Genomic DNA, 19851 nt, shown 5'->3' on the forward strand with positions numbered 1-19851 from the left:
TAATGTAAAGAGCATACCAAGCTATTAAAAAAAAAGAATATGAAAATTCTGCATTAGAGGCCACTAGGGCTTAGCTTAATTTTAGTTAAGGCAGCTCTGTTGACATAACACTGATCTTGGCTACATTTGCTTAACAGCTTTCTGCTAAGGTAGTCAGTTGTTTTTGGCATTATGCCTACTTGTACATCCAATGAAAATAACCTTTAAACCACCTTTTTGTAGCAAGCTCTGCATGAACATTTACCTTTAATCTTGAGAAGAGCTGATAAACAGGACAAATCTCCCAAATTACTTATCATCTCTGCTGTGTATGAGTGGAAATCACGAGATTCTGCCTAAACCTTCCACCCCACACCCCCTTTCAAATACATATAAAATAAAGATATTCCAAGGTTTTACTCTCCTTTTTTTTTCCCCCCGTTTTTTTTTGAAGCTAATGAAGACCTTGTAGAGTTTGTAATATGGGGAGTCTGACAGCAGCAAAACATTCAAGACAGAGGATTGCCCTCCAACACCCAAAGGTAAATAATATTACTTATTAATTATTAATAATTATTAATTAATAATAATGAATAACCCAAGATTACCCAGAGTAATCGTAGCTCTAAACTCAGCCATCTAGCTGTCTCCTTTCACACAGAAATACCAACTGATCAGAAAGTCAAAAACAAATAGCAGCAGATCACCTACATTTATCTTTAGACTAACTTTTCTAAGAGTGATAAAATTCATAGGAATCTTGCAAATTAGACACACATACATAATTTGCATTGTCATTACATCAGAAATACTATATGGAGATATTCTGGCTGACAGAATGTGATAAATGTATCTGATAAAGTTACAAAAAGACATCTAATTAGAATTCAGTTTTATCAAAATAATCCAATAGGCTTGATCTCCTTACAGAGCCGAAGCTAATCAAAGAGTAGAAGAGAGTAGAGCAGAAAGAATCCTAAAAAATCTGTATTCCTAAAAGTGCATTTTTGGGAAGGAGAGGATGGGAGGAAAAAAAGCACATAGCACTGCGTCATTTCTTCCATGGCACCACACGTGGGTGAAAAGAAGCCGTAACTGTTTTAGGCTGAACTTCATAAACTACCAAATTATAATTCAAATTGCTTCTTTTTTGACTGAAGAAACAAGATATTGAAGTGCTGCAGACAACATTAATATGTGGTGTAAATACTGAAATGGGAAAACATGGAAGTGAGGTGGATTTTAAAATTAGTTCAAACTCTTTGCTTTACTCTTTATAGATTTATGGTAACAAATTATAGTTAAACTGTTTTATTGCACAGAAGATAAAATAAAATTACATATAGAACATAAAACAATGCAAAAACTAATGTGCTTTACAAAGTATTTAAAGTGTTGTCTATAAATTAAACCATAAATCAGTCAAAACCACAACATCGAAGAAAAAGCAATTACAGATGTAAGTGTTCGCTCTTTAGTCAAAAAACAATTATTGCCATATGTTTGAAGTTCAGTGTTTTTTTTTTCTTTTTAAGAGTACAACATGAATATAACTAGTCAGCCTGTTGCATGTTTACACAAAGTGAATTTTCAATGCTAAAAACCACATTCCATGTATAGTAGAAGTGCACATGAAATAATTTATATCAGAATTCTGGGCAGATTTCACTGAATTTGCTCTTTGTTCATTTTACAGTATAAAGAACTTTTACCTAGTAGGCACACAACTCCTTCAAAGTGTTCACAACCATTTTTTTTTAATTTTTATTTTTATTTAGAGACTTGCCAATCTTACATAATGAACTTTTAAAATAGTAAAATACTTTTTAAAAGTTTTATTTTCTAGATTGCAAATTACTGGAAAATCGTAATTAAGACATTCTAAGAAAGTTGACTGACGTAGACCTAAACACTGAATACTGACATAGACTTGAACTATCTTACCTTCAAAAAATGTTTTTTCTCCCCACGTTTCTGACACAGGGATTCACATTCCCTTTTTCCCCATCTGTACCTTGCCAAAGAGATAGTTCTACTTACATTAACTGTGATCCTTGATTTACTCTTCATATATATTTCAATAAAGTTACAAAGCCATCCCATGCAGATGCATTTCTGGTCCACATTGACCAATGACAACCATACCTATGCCTCATCCTTCAACTATTAGTACTAATGGGAAAGCACACAACACAATGTCTTAAAACCTCCCATACTGGAATCCAGGAACTTAAGAATTAACAGGGAGGTAAAAATGCTACACTGTAGAGATGCAAAATATGAAATTGAAGAACTTCCACCACTGCAAGCTAGGCAGCTGTTTTGTTTTGTTCTTGTTCATTTATTCCAACAGTAACAACACTTCTAATAAAAACCACTGCAAGGATCCTAATTAAGGACAGCAAGATAGCTCTCTGCAGATGAACAGTTTTTGATGTTCCTACAACAGCAAACACTACAGAATATTGTATATTGAATTCTCTGCATATTTCATTTGAAGATATTACCACTGCTACGTACCCCTTCTGGACAGGATGACAATTGTTTCCAAATGCCTAGATATCTAACTAATACAGTATGTCTAGTACACAGTAGGAAAAATGTCAAATAACACACCTTCTACCACTTATGCATTGCAAGCAAGTTATCTAGTTCAAAGTAATTCTTCTATAGAGGTATAACTTTTCTTACAACTTTTCTAGCAAGTGTAATTTCAGCTGAAACAGTTTTTGGATAAGAACTAAGGGATAACACTGCAAGCAGCCCAAAAGGCAACATCATCAACCCTTTTATAATCATGCTGGATCCAAGAGTTTTGAGTTGTCAGAAGCATTACATATTTTATTAAATTATGGTACTGTGGGACAGAATAAAAAGAAAAGCCAACATACCCTGAACCAGAAAGAAGTTAAACAAGATTGAGACTATATACAGACTACTAGGAAACTGTCAGTCCAGACCAGTTACAGGTTATCTAGTGCACCTAACCAGCATTTCAAAGTTGTTACTAAGACACTAACAATATAGTAATTTCTTCTTCTTTTAGCAAATACGTAGCTCCAATAGTGTTCTGTAGGCTACTCAAGTATTTGTTTTCTCTATTTGTTTCCTCTTGCAAATGACCTCTGCAAATCTAACTTTTTGTCTGAAACATATCTGACAGAACTCCAATGCCATAGTAAAATACCAAAGTACGCCTAATATAGGGTTTGTGAATATCACAGCTATTAACTTTGTGAAATTTAGTGCTGTGGAAAAACATTAGACAGCTCTTCATGATCTGAAAAGTAGTAGTAATACAAACCAGGGAAACTCATTTGACTTATATGGGGCTGTTCAATTGTCATTTCCAAACTTTTATCAAAGCAGCTTTATTTTATAGGTTTCCTGTAAAGGAGATATTTGTTTCCCAAATATTGAGTACTCCCCTACCAGCATGTGAGGAGAAATAGAATTATGAGAAGCACTTTCCTTCCTGTCACTCAGAGAAAGTGTTCAAGGGGTGTAGGGATGGGGGCCAGGATGGGACAGCCCAAAGAGACAGTATTATTTCTAAAGTAAATTATTTAGTTATCCTAAAAAATGTTTTAGGTCATTTTAATAGTTTTTTTTTTTTTTTTTTTTAAATCATCTTAGTTACATTAATAGGACAAGATTTCAGTTCTTTTCAATTTAATAACTTGAATATAATCAAGTAACATCTAATATTTTGCAAGATAATGATTAGACGAATACTTTAAAAATACTGTGAAGTCATATTAAACAGTCTCCTAAATATACTAGAGTAGTCTTAATATTACCTTTAAGTTTTGTTGTATCAATTCATAAAAATCATCTATTTAGAAGAACATATCTATATAGGTCTCATGTTCACAGTAAGATTTCCCATTTTAGAATCCAAATTTACTCTTTTTCTCAGATATGGACACCCTCCCATTAACCTGATGAAGATAGATCTCCTGCCATCAATTTATTTGACCACAATGCACAATCTAAAATATCACTGCAACAACGAAGTTATCACGAAACCAATTTGAATTATCAAAACATACCAGTTTTTTCCGATGTTCTGAGAAACACCATGTCAGATGGGATTCGTTGATTCTGAGAGGGAAAAAAAGGTATATTTTTTCGTAAGTAGGAAAAAAGTGAATTCTAATCAAATGTCCAGTAAGATCTGTCACCAAAAGGTCACTCTTGGATTGAAACTCAATTAAAATAGGATTTATCAAAGCAATTTGCATTCAGCGTTTGCAATTCAGAAATCAATATTTTCAAAAAATTATACAATAAGCAAACAACAGCTAATCCTTTCAGATGTTCTTTGTAAATGAATCATAAATACCTGCAGACCTCCAAGTCTTACATTTTCATGACTGAAAAGAGTAGTTTGACCATATAAATATTTAACAGAAATATTAAAAATAGTGTTTTACTGAGTAAAATACTGACATTCAGCAGAGATAAAGAAAACAACAGTGAAATTTAAAACATTCATCTCATCATTTAAGTTGTACTCATTGTATATACCAAATATTCACTTTCATGCTCTCCTCTCCCTCTCAACGCACTCAAATGTACACAAAGGAAACAGCAAGGCATGGAACAACATTTTCCAATTTTACATATTTATAAACCTCTCCATTACAAAGAGAAAAATAGAATTTCTTTCTCAGTACCTACGGCATGCCAGGTCAGGTACAGCTGCAGGCTTGTTCTGCTATTTCCCTTTCAAGTATGTAATTCACTGTATCTAATCATGTTTCCAACTTTTTGCTGATTATAAGAAGTCCAATCTATGCTTTTGCAAATTAAACAAGATTGAACAATACTGCCATCCCCCGCACATGCTGCTATCTGAAAACGTAGCTCTCCCATCACTTGTGAACAAAGCATATACCAGCACCAGTTACACATTGCCACTACGGTGCTTAAGAATGGAAAACCAGGGGAGTAAAAATAACCAACATGTCAAAACTTGAAAGATATACAGGATTAGAAAAGAAAAGTGACAGGCTAAGCTGACAGGAACTGGAGTGAACACTGGAAATGGCAATGAGAAAAGATGGATAGTAATGAAATGCAGTTTCTTCTATCACAGCTTATACCTGGTGTGCCACATGTCATCCTGCTCAATCCGGAAGCTAAACACAAAGATTCATTTACTTTTCACTTACAGACTGCATTTAACTAATTAAGAAATCTCAGTGTATTATTAGCATTGACTATTCGTTTAATGCTAAAATGTATTTCTTAAAATTCATTTCAGATTACTTGTTAAGAGGGTATAATTCACTAAGGTTCGCTTAGAACAATATTTTTCAAACAAAAAGCAGTTCCATTGGAGAATAAATTTCAGGTTTTCATGTTCAAGGTGTACTTGTTTGATATTGTCTTGAAAGCCATTTTACAGCTAAGGCTCATCTTTTACTTTTGAAGAGCTCAATTGTCTGTTTGAAGTGAGAGTGGAAATGAAAATAAATGTAGCTGACAAAACCCATCAATCAGATGGCATACATGAACCTCATGGATTCCAGTCTTAAAAACCTGACTGAATTTACTCAATGTAAAAAGTTAAGAGGTTCAGTATATACGCATTTCAAAACTTTATAACGGAAGTGTGAAATGGGGAATAATTGTAATCAAATTGCAAAACTAATACAGCGGTAATTCAATTGTGGCTTTATTTTCTTCATAAACTGCAAGGTATAGAAAACTATTTAGTTATTTTATAGAGAAGAAAAGCAATGAAGGTGGGTTTCAGATGGTAAGCAGTCATACTAGCCTGAAAACTTCAAGACATTAAACAATGAAACACCTCAAGTCATCAATCGGTGCACAGAATCCTGTCTGTAAATTTTAGAGTAATCCTAGTCACAGCAATATATTGATTCACTGTATCAAAGCAGAAGATATATGTAATACCCCACAAAAGTTCAATCACAGAAAAATGTAATTGGTTCAAAACTGATCTTTACATGCAACACAAGTACATACAGCATGTAGCAGCTATAACATACTTATCCCAACAGGAATCTAGGCAACAATCTGAAAAACAGCATTAGTATACATTCAAACACCTCTTAGAGGAATCAACACAAACACAGAGGAGTATTTTAGTTTGTTTGGTTTTGAGTCAAGTGTCCTTAAAGGTAAAGATGTAGGACTGACAACACTACTCTGAAGTACAAGAAAGTCAGCAATTTGAATATGCTTTGATTTGAAATCAGGAATGTAGTTTCTCATTTTTAACGTTCCACCTTTTTACTCTTTTCAAAGGCATCATGTCCCCCTCATTACTGAGTGTCAGAACTTTTTTTTTTTTAAAGTAAAGCAATCCATAGCAATCTCCATCTCTCCAACCCCCCCCCCTCCCCCCCAGTAAACAAGCTCAAAAATTCAGAAAATTAATCAATTAAACACAGCTTTATATGACACAGCATTTCGGATCTTCAAAATACTATGTCTGACTAACCAAGAAAACTAGTTCAGAGTGAAAAAAATTCATGTCTCACTCAAAATGGAGAATAAATACATATTTACACCAGAAAACAACACTGAAGCAGCTGATGTTTTTTACCATACATAATGCAGTACAGTAACATTTGCCTTAGGTCTTGAGAAGTTCCACTCATAACAATATTATTTCTGACCATAAAACATCCTGGATATTATACATGTTCTAACACTAGGTGAAGTTTTCAATTACTACAAAGAAACATTCCTGAGAGCACCATGCAATCACAACAGTGCCATTTAGAATAGTGTGATCTGAATAAATGTCAGTCAACTGCAGATTTTATTATATAGGTTCAGCTTTCAAGGTCACTGGTTCAGAAGTGGAATTGGAAACAACTACAGCTGTCTTCTCTGTTGATTCAGTATAGTTCAGTATAGATGAGCTATGCAGATGGCAAGTCAGGAAACAGAAGCAATGACCAGTCCTACTATCTCAAACAAACAAGAAGTTTGAAAACCGAGTGAGTCTGGAAATTCTAGGAAATAGATGCATTTTCTAGTTTATCTGAAAACCCTACACGGACAGCAAAAAGTCTCTGCTCATACCTTGAAATTACACATTTTTATAAATAGATACTTAATCAGTTGCAGCAATTCCCATTCATTTCTAAAAGTACAAACAGTTAAAAATATATGTTCTTGTCTGTATATCAACAGTACTCAATTTGAAGATGCTGCTAACCCACAACTGTAGCGTTGGAATAGCATTTTTAAAATTTTGCCTTACAACATTAAATACAAAGGTAGTGAAATTAATTATCCATTATGAGCCCAGATTCAATCAGGATTAATATTTCATATTCAGATTTGGGGAAAAAAGCAAGACGAACGTCAACCTTAATAATATAGCCTGTGTGCATATTAGGCAAAATTAAAAAAAAAAAAAAAAGAAAGAAAAGGAGGGGACAAATGAAATGGAAACTCAAAATTAAATATTTCCTTAAATGACTGTAAGAATAGACCAGACATACAGGCATCTATATGTCTTAATATAGATTACCTATACATTTTTGCAACCTCCCTACCAGCTCTGACAAATCCATCACACAAGTTTCAGGTTACTAGCTTCATGCCTACAAACTTCTAATAGCATGTAAACAAGCTAAAAAACTTGACCAACATCCCTAAAAATTTGCAAAAGTCTGACAATAAATTTCGCATAATAGTCTAACAATCCAATACAGATTTAAGTAGAAGTTCTAATAATCAGAATGATTTTTTTTTAACAATCATTACCAGCTGCAATGAAGAATCTCTCATATTCAGTACATTGAATAGTAGGTACAAGGCGAGTTTTTCAAGAATCAAGTCTTTATACCTGACAAAACTGGGCAGAATCCAATTAGTCACATGACCATTTTTTAATTTTAATAGAAAACACATATCTTGATTTTATGTCTTTTTAATGGCTTCTCTCTTCTTAGCTTTTCTTACCTATAAGACAGTGAAACCTTTTATGCATTAAAATATTTGAATTTATTCTTGCACACAGGGAAGGCTAGATACTGTATTGTCTTTATCTTCTCTGTGAGAAAAAAAACAGTACTTAACACTGGCATACCCTTTTCCATCAGGTTTTCAATATTTTGGAAGTAGGCAGAAAAGTACTACATCATTTCTAGTTAAAAAATAAGTCACTACTACTGCTGACACAGTAAAGCAAAGATCCCCTTCCAAGGATAGAGTACCTGATATTTAGTCACTATAAAAGGCTGACTATACAAAAACAGATGGCAAGCATGCAGCAAAAATCTTTAACACCTCATTATTGAGAAAATTAAGTTCTGTAATATACTGTCACAGAAAACAGCAACAAAATGTCAATCACGTTTACCCTCTCATGTCATATTTATCAAAGTGAAACAAGTTAAAACAAGAACACATATAACTTTGAACATTCAGAAACCTATGTAATCTCAACTACCATTCAGATGAAGCTAGAAATGTTTACTGATACGCAGTGAAATCTGGATATACAAGTCATAAAAATTACTAGAATACTATGTTTTCATAAGTCTGAGCTGAATCTGAGCTCTGGGGAAGGAGCACTTCCATTTCTCTTACAGTTTGTCATTGCTGCTGACTTCTTTTCTAGAGATCTAGCTATGATAAGACAACAGTCAGCATAAGCTAAGTGCTTCTCCAGTTGCTGGGCTTCATTTTATCGTGTTATTACCATGTTATTATCATGAAATCTTTATTAACAAACTTTTGCAGCTCCCTCACAGTCTTCCAATTCTCCTACAACTGCCCATAGGCTCCAGATCCCTAGTTTTAGGTTTATTGTTCTTTCTTCTCCATACATACTGTTAAAAATCATGTATGCTTTTTTTCATGGACTAAAATATTCCTGCTTGCTTCTGTGTTAGAAATCAAAGAGGCACTTCACAGTTGTTTTCTTGCATCTGCATGCTTTGTAACACTACATGTTAATAGTCACAATCTTTACAGAAGCTGGTTTAATTTCACTTCACACTTGAGATTAAAAAAAGTTGTGTCCCTTTACTGCTATCCAAGAGAAGCTCTCAAAGTATTAAGATAAAGCTTTACTGTTTCACATGTTTTAAAAAACTATTACGTGTTACTATTAAATATTAAATGTGTTATTATTATCGTGTTATGCCCTCTTCACATCCTCAAAAAGTGTTCCAAACAGTCAAAAAGCTACAGTAGCACTATAACAATATCTTAACTCACCAAATCATCCCTTCAATTATCTTGAAGAAAACCATGTGCACCTCTGCATCCATAGAAAATAAATAAATAAATTATTTTAACACAAGCCCAGGAGATTAAACAACTAGAAAGCAGCATGCCTGTTTAAAGCAAGAGGGAGGGGAATGTTTTCCAGCTAACATATACAAATGTCTTTTAGCTTTTAAAAACGGATACTATTTCAATCTTTTCAGGCCTTTTCCTGACCTAATAGTAACACCTTACAAAATTTTCATTTGAAACTAAAGATATATTACACAAAGCTAACCTGTTCTAACCACACTGCAGTTACTTAGAGCTGATTTGAAATTGATCAGTCCTATAAAAATGAGAGGATATTCAAAGCTCAGGTACAGAAAAGCTTTTCATTTAAGTTGTTAGTATTTGTGATGCAGTTACTAGTTAACATATGGATCTTCAGCTCAAATGAGTCATTAATTTCACTGCAGAAATGCTGCTGATGCATCTTCCAGTCAAATACAATGTTAACTTGTTCCTTTGCCATTAGACTGAGCAATTGAACATTTCACTCCTGACTGGTTCTTTGGCTTAAGAGTCATACTCCGAATTTGAGAAGTGCTTACTCCAACAAAATACACTTCTAAACAGAACCAGAAAACATTTAATTTCATTAGTCTGAAGACACCCACAGTTAGGCCAGAAGCAAAATAAATAAATAAATAAATAAATAAATAAAAATAAAAAGCTGTGATGGTGCAGGAGAGAGCTTGTGGATGAAATGCAACATTCAAACAACTAACTATATGCATCTTACTGAGATACCCAAGAAAAATCTTCATCAAAAGGAACTGTACCCATTACTTCCTTAAATCTTTAACATTACTTTTTCATTACAAACTTCAGGTACTCACAACATATGGTCTGTAATCTCCTGTAAATAATGCTCAAATAGATGCTAATGATCTACCTCATACAAGACAGATAACCAAAAAGTAATCCCAGTTTTCCAAATTCTAGCATGATTCAACAAGTGGATGGATCTCAGTAAATTTCAGGGAAGGCACATTACTTATGCAGCCACTAGAATCCTCCCTATACAGTATAATAGTTAATTACAGGTTTAAAGATAAAGACCCTAAAAAGCTTCTTTACCAAAAAGCTTCTTTACCTAAAAAGCTTCTTTCTTTGCCAAAGCAAATATTTATTCTCAGTCTACTAGAAGATCTGGAGGAGGTGCAAGTGAGCAGCTACAAGATGACTCCATCTGAACTCTAAAATAGCAAGGTGTAATAAAACACAAACATACAGCCCAGGCACATTAATGTTAATCTTGTCCATGCTAACATACGCTGCCTGGAGGGTCCCTACAAGACATTAGATATAGAGAGCAGACCAAAAAAAATCAAGAAATAGCATGAACTACACAAGAATAAATCTATTTTTAAGAGCAGCAAGACAAATGACACTTGGGTGCGTTACTTTTCTTTAAACTACAGGAAAAAAACAGAAAGGAAGGAAATAGAAGTTATACCAAAAACAGAAGAGGGGTTTCTCATATGTTGTTAAAAAAAAAAGAAAACAATCTCTATCCACTAACAATTCATGAGTTCTCCAAATTCTTTGAGAAAAAGAAGAGGTATTAACAAACAAGGAAGCGTAACATGAATCAGGAGGGCATATCTGTTGAAGGATTTTTCCTTTTTAAATAGTATTCCACTAAATAGTTGTAATCCCATGAAGAAATTTAGAAAAGTCTAATCACTGACTAGGTTCCACTAGCTATTTTTCTTGCAAACAGCAACTTGCCATAAAAGATCTCAAACAAGACTGGATACAAGGATATAAGCTTCAACTTGAGGTAACTTTCTAGGATCAAGGGCTTAGCTGTTTTTTGCAAAGCAAAACAGGAATCACTTAGCACCAAGAAAGTCTGTTGCCTTTCCAGAATGACATTCCATAAAAATGTTGTCTGACAAGAAAAATATGTTAATTTGGATGTCACAACAGCTTCATAGTATGCTGAAAAGCCTTTGACAGCAAAGCATGATAGGGAGGATGAACTAGAAATCTAACCCATAAGGTTCCTTATTACATAGCTTGAATTTAGGTCTCGTTACAGATGAGTTTCTTCCAGATCACTTACTAAAACAAACCAACTGAAGTAAGCATCGCTGACTTTATTATAATACTAATACAGAGTGGAAAAAGAGTTCACAGCTCTCCTTCACCATTTGCAATAAAACTAACTTGAAAGCCCCCCCATTTTTAATACAAAAAATTTAACCTAGAAGGCTTCAGACATCACAAAACATGGATTTGAGCAGTAGGAGGAAGGTATTGGCAGTCAGACAGCTTAGAATATCTAGCACAGCACAAGCCAGAGAATGTCATTCAGTAATTGTATTCCCTTCAATAGATAAATTCAAGCATATAACAATTCATAAAATGAATGTTTACGTTCAATTAAGCTTAGAATTATATCCAAAAAGAGACTTCCTTCAAGTTTCTCAAATAAGATTTGAACTAAAATATTACTTACTTAGTACTTCACAGATAAGTACCTCAATATACTTTTCTTCAGAAGATAATTACCATGTTAATAATCTTTAGTCTCTAAAATATATTTTAAAAGTATCAACCTTTTCCACTATGATGAGGTCTCCAACTTGTATGTCTGAACTCTTAACTTGCACTTTACCTTGAAGAAAAAGAAACAAACATAATCAACTTAAGCAGGCATTAATAAAAAGTTACAAAAATATAAATGCAAGTTATACTTAAAGACATTATTATTTTGAGAAAATGTTACAATTTATACAAAATTGATGTTTGAAGAACACATTAATAGATTTGGTCTGTTTGAATAAATAACTCTGTTGTTAAGAAAGTCTATAGTTTTGTAACCAGTTAGCTACTGCAAGAATATTAGAGAGATGCTGAAGTCAGATCGACAATATCAATAATAGAGCTATAAAACTGGTAAAAGGATTCTTTCACATCCTACTAGGCAGCCCTTCTAACTCTGACAAGTCAAGAATTACTACGCTCAGTCCTGGAGCATCTCACACATATGAGTTGTTATCCACAGCCCAGTTACCAAAAGGTAGTGTTGCTCAGCCCCAGAAGTTACTGATGTAAGTGGCACTGTCTGAAACTTGTTGGCAATCATAGTGGAAAAGAGGTAAGTCCCTCTCAAGTCAGAAGAAATGCCTGGAGACTTCATTTTAGAAAAGTAAAATATTAAAAGCTGAAATTGAGGGTGTCCACTCTCTAGAGCTCTTCATTCGGTAACTGTTGTGAACAACTCATATTCAGAAACAGCACAAATACTGATTTTAATTCTCTATGTTCTGTAGATATATTAATGTTTTTAAGACAGTTAAGTTTTAATATTCTTATTTGATTGACTGAAGAACTCAGACAGAGAGGGTAAGCTACTGCCCAAGAAGAGTTAATGTAGATCTCATGAAAATTGAGGAGTTGTAGTCCCAGGTCCTTGCTACAACTCCAGAAAATGTTGCTTCCTGGAGTTAAAAAAAAAAACAAAACAAAAACAAAAATACAACCAACAAACAAACCCTGTAGACAAAGTACAAGTCATGATATACCAACATCCTCTTCCAAGATATAACAGATGGTCAATTCAGACCTGTTAACTCACGATATAAACATACACATATCTACACAGCCTGACAAGCAAAAACATAGACAGACCCATATGAAATATCTCTCTCTTTCCATCAGAAACAGTATATTATTTCCAAGCAGCAGGTATCAGGTAAGTTATATCAAAACATGGTTAGGTTCTTTAAAAAAAAAAAAAAAAGACTCAAAATCAAAACCAGACCAAATAAATTAGAAAAGATGGCCCACAAAAGCATAGCAGGTACGGCAAACAATTTGGAATTTAATAGAAAGTATTATGAATAGCAGATTTTTAATGCACATTCTATCATTTCTCAAAGTTCTATGACAAAAACTAAGGTAGCGTCCAAATCTAGGAGACCTCTTCATTGTAACGCTCAATGAAGAGATCAGCTAAACACAATCTCAGAAAATTCCTTACGTTTATATGTGCATTTAGTCAAAGGCAGTAAAATTTACCTTATGATTATTTTCGGCACTTTAAAGTCACATTTCATGCAAAAAATAACTTTTTTATGTTTAATTCAGTCTACTTAACAATGAATTTACTCCTTTAATTGACTTAATACATTTTAAAAATTGCATTGAAATTAATATTTAATAAATTACTATTAATCAATGTTCTTAATCAAGTTTCCAGGATACTAGCAACTTGAAGATACAGAAATATATAACAATGTCAGTGGAGATCAGAACTGTTGTTTTGGCCTGCCTGCATAGTTAATTCTGAAAGCCAGTCTTTATTATTGATAATCTTTTACACCAGTTCAATTTTTTAGTTGCCAAACGCACCTTTGCCTCCCACTCTTTTTAATACGTAACCAACCATATCTTCATTTTGACTTCCAACCCCATTATAACACATTTGTGACAGTGAAGAGAGGAGCAGAAGACCTGAGTACAAAAAGGTGTAGCAAGAAGCATAAGTTCTCTACAGGAGTTTCAAGATAACTACAATGACAATGAAGTTAAGTGTCTCGTAGAGAATGAAGTAAGTGTCTTTGCCTTTTTTTTTTTTTTAAAGGAATCTAAAGTAACTTGTACTAAAGATCAGCCACTAGGAGAGCAGTCTAATATGAAATCAACACATTTAGACTGCTTAACTGTACAAGCCTGTGAATTCTCTTTATAAACTCACAAGTTTTGACTAGAAGTAAACAGTATATACTAAAACAAATGGTAATCTTAATTTGCTTTCTAAGTCTGGTAGATTTACCAAAAACATAGCATTTCCTATTCTGTTCTCAATTTCTCTCCTAACAACTTTCAACAGTTTATCTCTTTGATAAAGTCTATGATTCTGTGATAAACAACTCAATTAACTGGTTATGATAATAACAACCACAAAAATCCAAGTATTTAAGCTGTGTTAAGTCTCAGATCTGTGCCACCTACAGTCACGTATGACCATAACTATTCAGCAATACTAAATCAAATGAAACTAACAGCAATTTTATCAACTTGAACAACTGAAACTTCCAGTCATGTTATAATAGCATGTACAGTAAAGATCAAAAGACACTAACAGTTCTACTGACAAGGTAGCATATTCATTTGTGGCACTCTAAGGCAGACAAAAAGCAAAGACTCCTAGTGCCAAGTATATCGACAGGAACCTACACATCATCTTTACTTGTACTCAGTCTAGTAATCCTGGGAATTTCACATCATGAATAGAAAAGTTTCCTTATCAGACTGCTTTCTAGGTGACTAATGCTACAGAGTATCTTCTATATTATCTAATATATTCTGTTGGAAGAGCCTCATTATCCCCACACATACGGAAGCAGCCATGGCTATCTCTACAATGAAACTGAGTGACAGGACACATTCCACTAAAATTAAATGGTAAAATGTGGCAGTAATTCAAAAAAATAGCTTAAGATTTTGAAAAGCTGGCAAATAACACTTTCCTTTAGACCAGCAAAAATGAGAATCATTGGATACCATTTCAGAGAACATTAAAATAATGCAATACTACATCTTAGTGAAGATGCATTTAGGGAAGAAAACCACAACGTTACTCACTACATAAATTAGTTTTGCAAACTATTTTTTCACTAAAACCAGCTCAGTAGCAAAGCACTCTTCACCATCTGTGTAATTACCAATAAAGTCCAAAGCTGTCAGAAGTGGCTGCGCATCCAGACTTTATAGTCCACCAAGGCGCAAGGCTTTCGCCTAAAGCAACACACAGAATTACACAGAACTGGAACACTGAAACGTGTCTGTAGTAATTCATTACACTCTCAAGATAAAGCTTTTTGAAGAGAATTACAATGATTTGAAAAAACTAATAACTTGTATGTGATAACAAGTATTTCACGTAAAAATTTAAGAAATTAAGTAAACAAAATCTAGGTATATAGTATATTAGAAAAGACTGTTTCTTTTTATTAGTAAGCATCTTTATGAAAGAAGCTCCTGAAAGAACAGTAACTTCTGAGAGATTTTAGAAGTAATTTCAAAATTCTAAACTTACATATCATACCCTGAGCACTGTCTGAAGTACTGCTTTTGGAGCTGGCAACAGAACTTGTCTCTTACCAGTAAATATCAAACTCCTGTATGAAAGCAGTCAATTATAGACCATATGAAAGTTTTACCTGGTATCTACTAGTCAGCATAATTAGAGTATACACAATATAATGGGGAACTGAAAAAAACTGACACCATTAAGCTACAGTTAGTCAAAGGTGATGATGCCGGTTTTTCAGTGGAAATGATGCTGCTTACAGTTTCCCTGATCAACTAAATTAAATTGATACAATCCTTTATGAATACGCATCTGTGTTCCAAATGGTCTAAATACCAGGAACAAAGTCATCTGTAGGTTTGAAACGTTATAAGCAATACAGACATAATGTTGTGTCTCTAGATTCAGAAATGTTTGTTCTTTTAAAAACAGCAACTTTTGAAAAAGCACAGGGGTGCCCTGTTCTTGATCAGCTGACATTCTAATATTATAAGAGATTTCAATACAGATTTTAGTTCAGTGCAATAATATTACAATAATTATCAAGCAATTCTGACAAATACCTGATTTTAAAGTTGCAGATAACAGGTATAAATGACTCAAAACTCACTGGACACAATGACTTGAAAGAGACTGTTTTGCAATTTAAAAAAGGTCAATTGAGATAAAAACTCAGCAAGGTAGCATTTTAGGAACAGGGCATAAACAGAAGTTCAAAAATAAAACAAATTACTCATGTCACTGTAGCTCTTTAAAACAGATTTCTCAATCAGATTTTAAAGGAAACATACTAGCTTTCAGACTTTGTTCTCTCCTTATGTATAGCAGTTACTGATATTTTCTCAATTCCACACAGTTCTTGCTTTTATTTTTAAATTCACTGCATTCTTAAATGTCCTTTAAAGATGCAGTGAAGACTTAAATATTTCATGTTTGAAGCCTAAATGGAATTATTTTATTAATCTCAGCTTCTCATACAAGGTTACATACTACAAATTCAGCAAGGAATGGTTGAAAACTGAATTTTGCCATGTTATGTGAAAAAGGAAACTGCCTAACATCAGTTATTTCATGGATCAGAATAAGTCTGTAGACATTAAGCTGGCTGTTGCTACCTAAATTAAGCAACACTTAAAACAAAGTCCCATTCTCACTTGATTTTCTGTTTAGAATGGCTCATTATAAAATAAAAAGTTAACTCACTGACTAGAACAAATATCAATTCAAGATCTTATCTTACTAAAAAGAAATTCTAAGACTTCAAGAGTTACCAGTGTGAATCCAACAACTTAAAAAGCTGGTACTTCTTACACTTAGCAATATCACAGAATCACAGAATTGTAGGGGTTGGAAGGGACCTCAAGAGATCATCAGCCTGCCAAAGCAGGTTCCCTAGAGCAGGTTGCCCAAGTAGGCGTCCAGACAAGCCTTGAATATCTCCAGAATATGCAGGTCATTTATGTATTTTAGGTATTTGGGGAGTACCTCAGGCCAAAAATGACTCCACAGAAAGGCAACACCAATAGCAACAATAGCAACACCAAAAAACTCCTGATTTTAATCTATTACAATGTGGTATAAGAAGATTTTAACTTACAAAACAGACTGCATTTACTACGTCTATACAAATAATTAACCACAGTTCAAGTAACAGTAGCTTATCTTGCTACAAATGTATTTCCCTATGGCAAACATCTAACTAGAAGTGATCATGGAAGATAAAAATGAGAATAGCACAATTAAACAAAGGGTAACACTGAACATTGCAAACTTTTAGTCTTCCTACTTCCCCATTTGAGCAAAGGCAACCTGCTTAACCTCTCTATGTCAATTGCTCCATCTTTGAGATGTAAAAGTACTTGTTTCAAAGAAAAGGCTGTAAAACCTACACAAGTCATAAAATCACTAGGGGAAAAAAAAGATGTTACAGAAATATGAAGTGCAGTTCCACTCTGAAAAGTAACTCTTAACAGTGGCATTGATTTTCAGGCTTTTAATTAAATCAGTATCAAGTTTGTTCATTCACAAGTAACAAAGCCTTCTTTCTCCAAACCATTAGCCTGTAGCTTAGTATAGCAAACCCAACTGATTTTTTCCACTTGAAGAGTACTGCCAATTTTAAAAAAAATTGGCAGATTATACTGAAAGTTACTTATAAAAGTAGTTTGAAGAGGTGTAGTTCTTGACTTTATTAATTTGCTCAGATAAGTATCTAAATCCTCAACATCTGTAAAGATCTTGGTTTAATTTTATCGTAGCTGGCAATTCAACTTTTTGCCTCAAAATAATACCTTTCAGTTTCAGAATGTTTTATGATAAACAAATCCTATATTATGAAAGAAGTGTGAATAAATATCTATTATTTTACATATGTGTTTGTTGCATTTTTTAGTAAAGCTTAATTTTGACTGGGGACTGTAACAATGTTTTCATTATTAAAAGTGGCTACACCTCAAAATATTGTTAGCTCAGCAATCACAGCAAAGCCAATGTGTGCTTCAGACTTGATTGTAAGCAAAGATCTTGAATCTTTACTTCTGTAGAGTATCAGTGTCTTAAAAACAAACGAACAAACAAACATAAACAAAAAACAACAAACAGAACATAAACCAAGTATGAAATCATGCACAAGAAGGATGTGAAGCTCTTGGAACAGGTCCAGATGATTGGAGGGCTGGAGCACCTCTCGTGTGAAGAAAGGTTGAGGGAATTGGGCTTGTTTAGCTTGGAGAAGAGAAGGCTCCACGGAGACCTCATTTCAGCCTTCCAGTACTTGAAGGGAGCGTACAAACAGGAGGGGGAATGCCTGTTTATATGTGTTGATAGTGATAGGACAAGGGGGAATGGTTTTAAACTAAGACAGGGGAGATTTAGATTAGATATTAGGAGGAGGCTTTTCACTCAGAGGGTGGTGAGGCACTGGCACAGGTTGCCCAGAGAGGTTGTGAATGCCCCATCCCCAGAGGCATTCAAGGCCAGGCTGGATGTGGCTCCGGGCAGCCCGCTCTAGTGGTTGGCAACCCTGCCCAGAGCAGGGGGGTTGAAACTTTAAGGTCCTTTTCAACCTAGGCCATTCTATGATTCTGTGATGACACTGACACCAAAATTAGAAAGCTGAAATAAACATACATATTTGTAGGTAAAAGTTGACTATCCTTTTCTTACTAAAAAAGGCATTTTTAAAGCTTCTGTTTTGAACACATTCCTACTCTGTGTGTCAGTTCCTGAAATAATTGCTACATACTGTCTTACACAATTTGAACATTTATATTCCATGCCTCGAAAAGAGCAGTGTCAAGGTGATCAAATGGGGTTTTAATTTGATGACTTATTTCTAGGAGAAGCTACAAAGTGAAGTTTCTTAAATACACATATTTAACAAAATATTACATGCACTGGGAAAGAGGAAATCAGGATTCCAAAACAGCTATTTAAGTGCCATTTAAATGCCTAGCAATTTACCAGAACCTCCAATATCCATAATATTTGAAAAATGCTGAGAATTCCTCCTACTTGTTTAGAAGGCAAGAGAGGAAAGTGAAATGACAGACACAAAAGGCACCAAGGTTAGCTCTTAACACTGCAAATTTCAGTCTTGACATTTGCATCACACCGATAACTCTAAACTATAGACTTGCTTCCAGAACTAAGAATTTCAGATCACTAACACTACTACTGAATACGGCAGGATGTAGTATCTATTTCAAAGGTGTTCAGTGTCACATGTAACAGATCTAAAAAACCACTAAAACCAAATAGCAGGTTAAATTACACCTTTGAAAGAAAAACTGTAAGAGTCTATTTCTTTACAGACTGTATTAAAGACTACAAAGATCTGGAGGCCAGCATTGCAACCACTTGTGTTAAACAAATGATAGCTATCCCACTTGCAATTTTCCCACAGTGGTATCTCTAAATGCTGATAAAGCTATTTCACGCTGTCAAGGAAGGGAAGAACAATAGTTGCTACGTTGCTCCCTGCTATATGCAAATCCCAGAAAGCAATGCAAGTTTCCATACTGTTTCCTATTCCTCACAGCTGCTAGGTTATGTCATCACTAATATGACTACTCACCATTTACTCACCTTCCAAGTACTTTTTAAAATGGTATATTGGGTTTACATGGCAAGGTTTTGGTAGCAGAAGGGGGCTGTCAGGGTGGTCTCTGTCAGAAAAGACCAGGGGCTGCCTCATGTCAGGCACAGCAAGTTCCAGCTGGCTCCAAAACAGACCTGTTGCTGGCCAAAGCTGAGCCAGTGAGCAATGCTGGTTGTACTTCTACGATAACATAACTAAGAAAGGATAAAAAATGCTGAACTGCAGCTCTGTGAGAGAGAAGTCAGAAAACTGTGAGAGAAAACTGCAGACAAAAAGGTCTATGAAGGAGTGAGTGCTCCATATACCGGAGCAGATTCTCCTGTATCCTGTCAAGACGACCGTGGTGGAGCAAACTGTCGGCTTGCAGCCCATGGAGGGCCACCCCAGAACAGATATTCACACTGCAGCCTGTGGAGGACATGACACCACGGATCAGTGTGCTGTAAAGGAAGCTGCA

General features: G+C 34.4%; 1 protein-coding gene across 7 annotated transcripts in view; it reads right to left on the reverse strand.

The window, feature by feature from the left end:
* ATP9B (ATPase phospholipid transporting 9B (putative)) overlaps window positions 1-19851 on the reverse strand; it is a 179128-nt gene that overhangs the window by 117358 nt on the left and 41919 nt on the right. For all 7 annotated transcript variants that reach the window (XM_080581008.1, XM_080581010.1, XM_080581009.1 and 4 more), the window contains 2 exons: window positions 11814-11872; window positions 4032-4083 (listed from right to left, as the gene is read on the reverse strand). In XM_080581008.1, coding sequence (XP_080437134.1) covers window positions 4032-4083; window positions 11814-11872 — 111 coding nt within the window. The remainder of the gene's footprint in view (window positions 1-4031; window positions 4084-11813; window positions 11873-19851) is intronic.

The sequence above is a fragment of the Anser brachyrhynchus genome (genome assembly GCF_964034855.1).
Source record: "Anser brachyrhynchus genome assembly, chromosome: 2".
NCBI classification, from domain to species: domain Eukaryota; kingdom Metazoa; phylum Chordata; class Aves; order Anseriformes; family Anatidae; genus Anser; species Anser brachyrhynchus.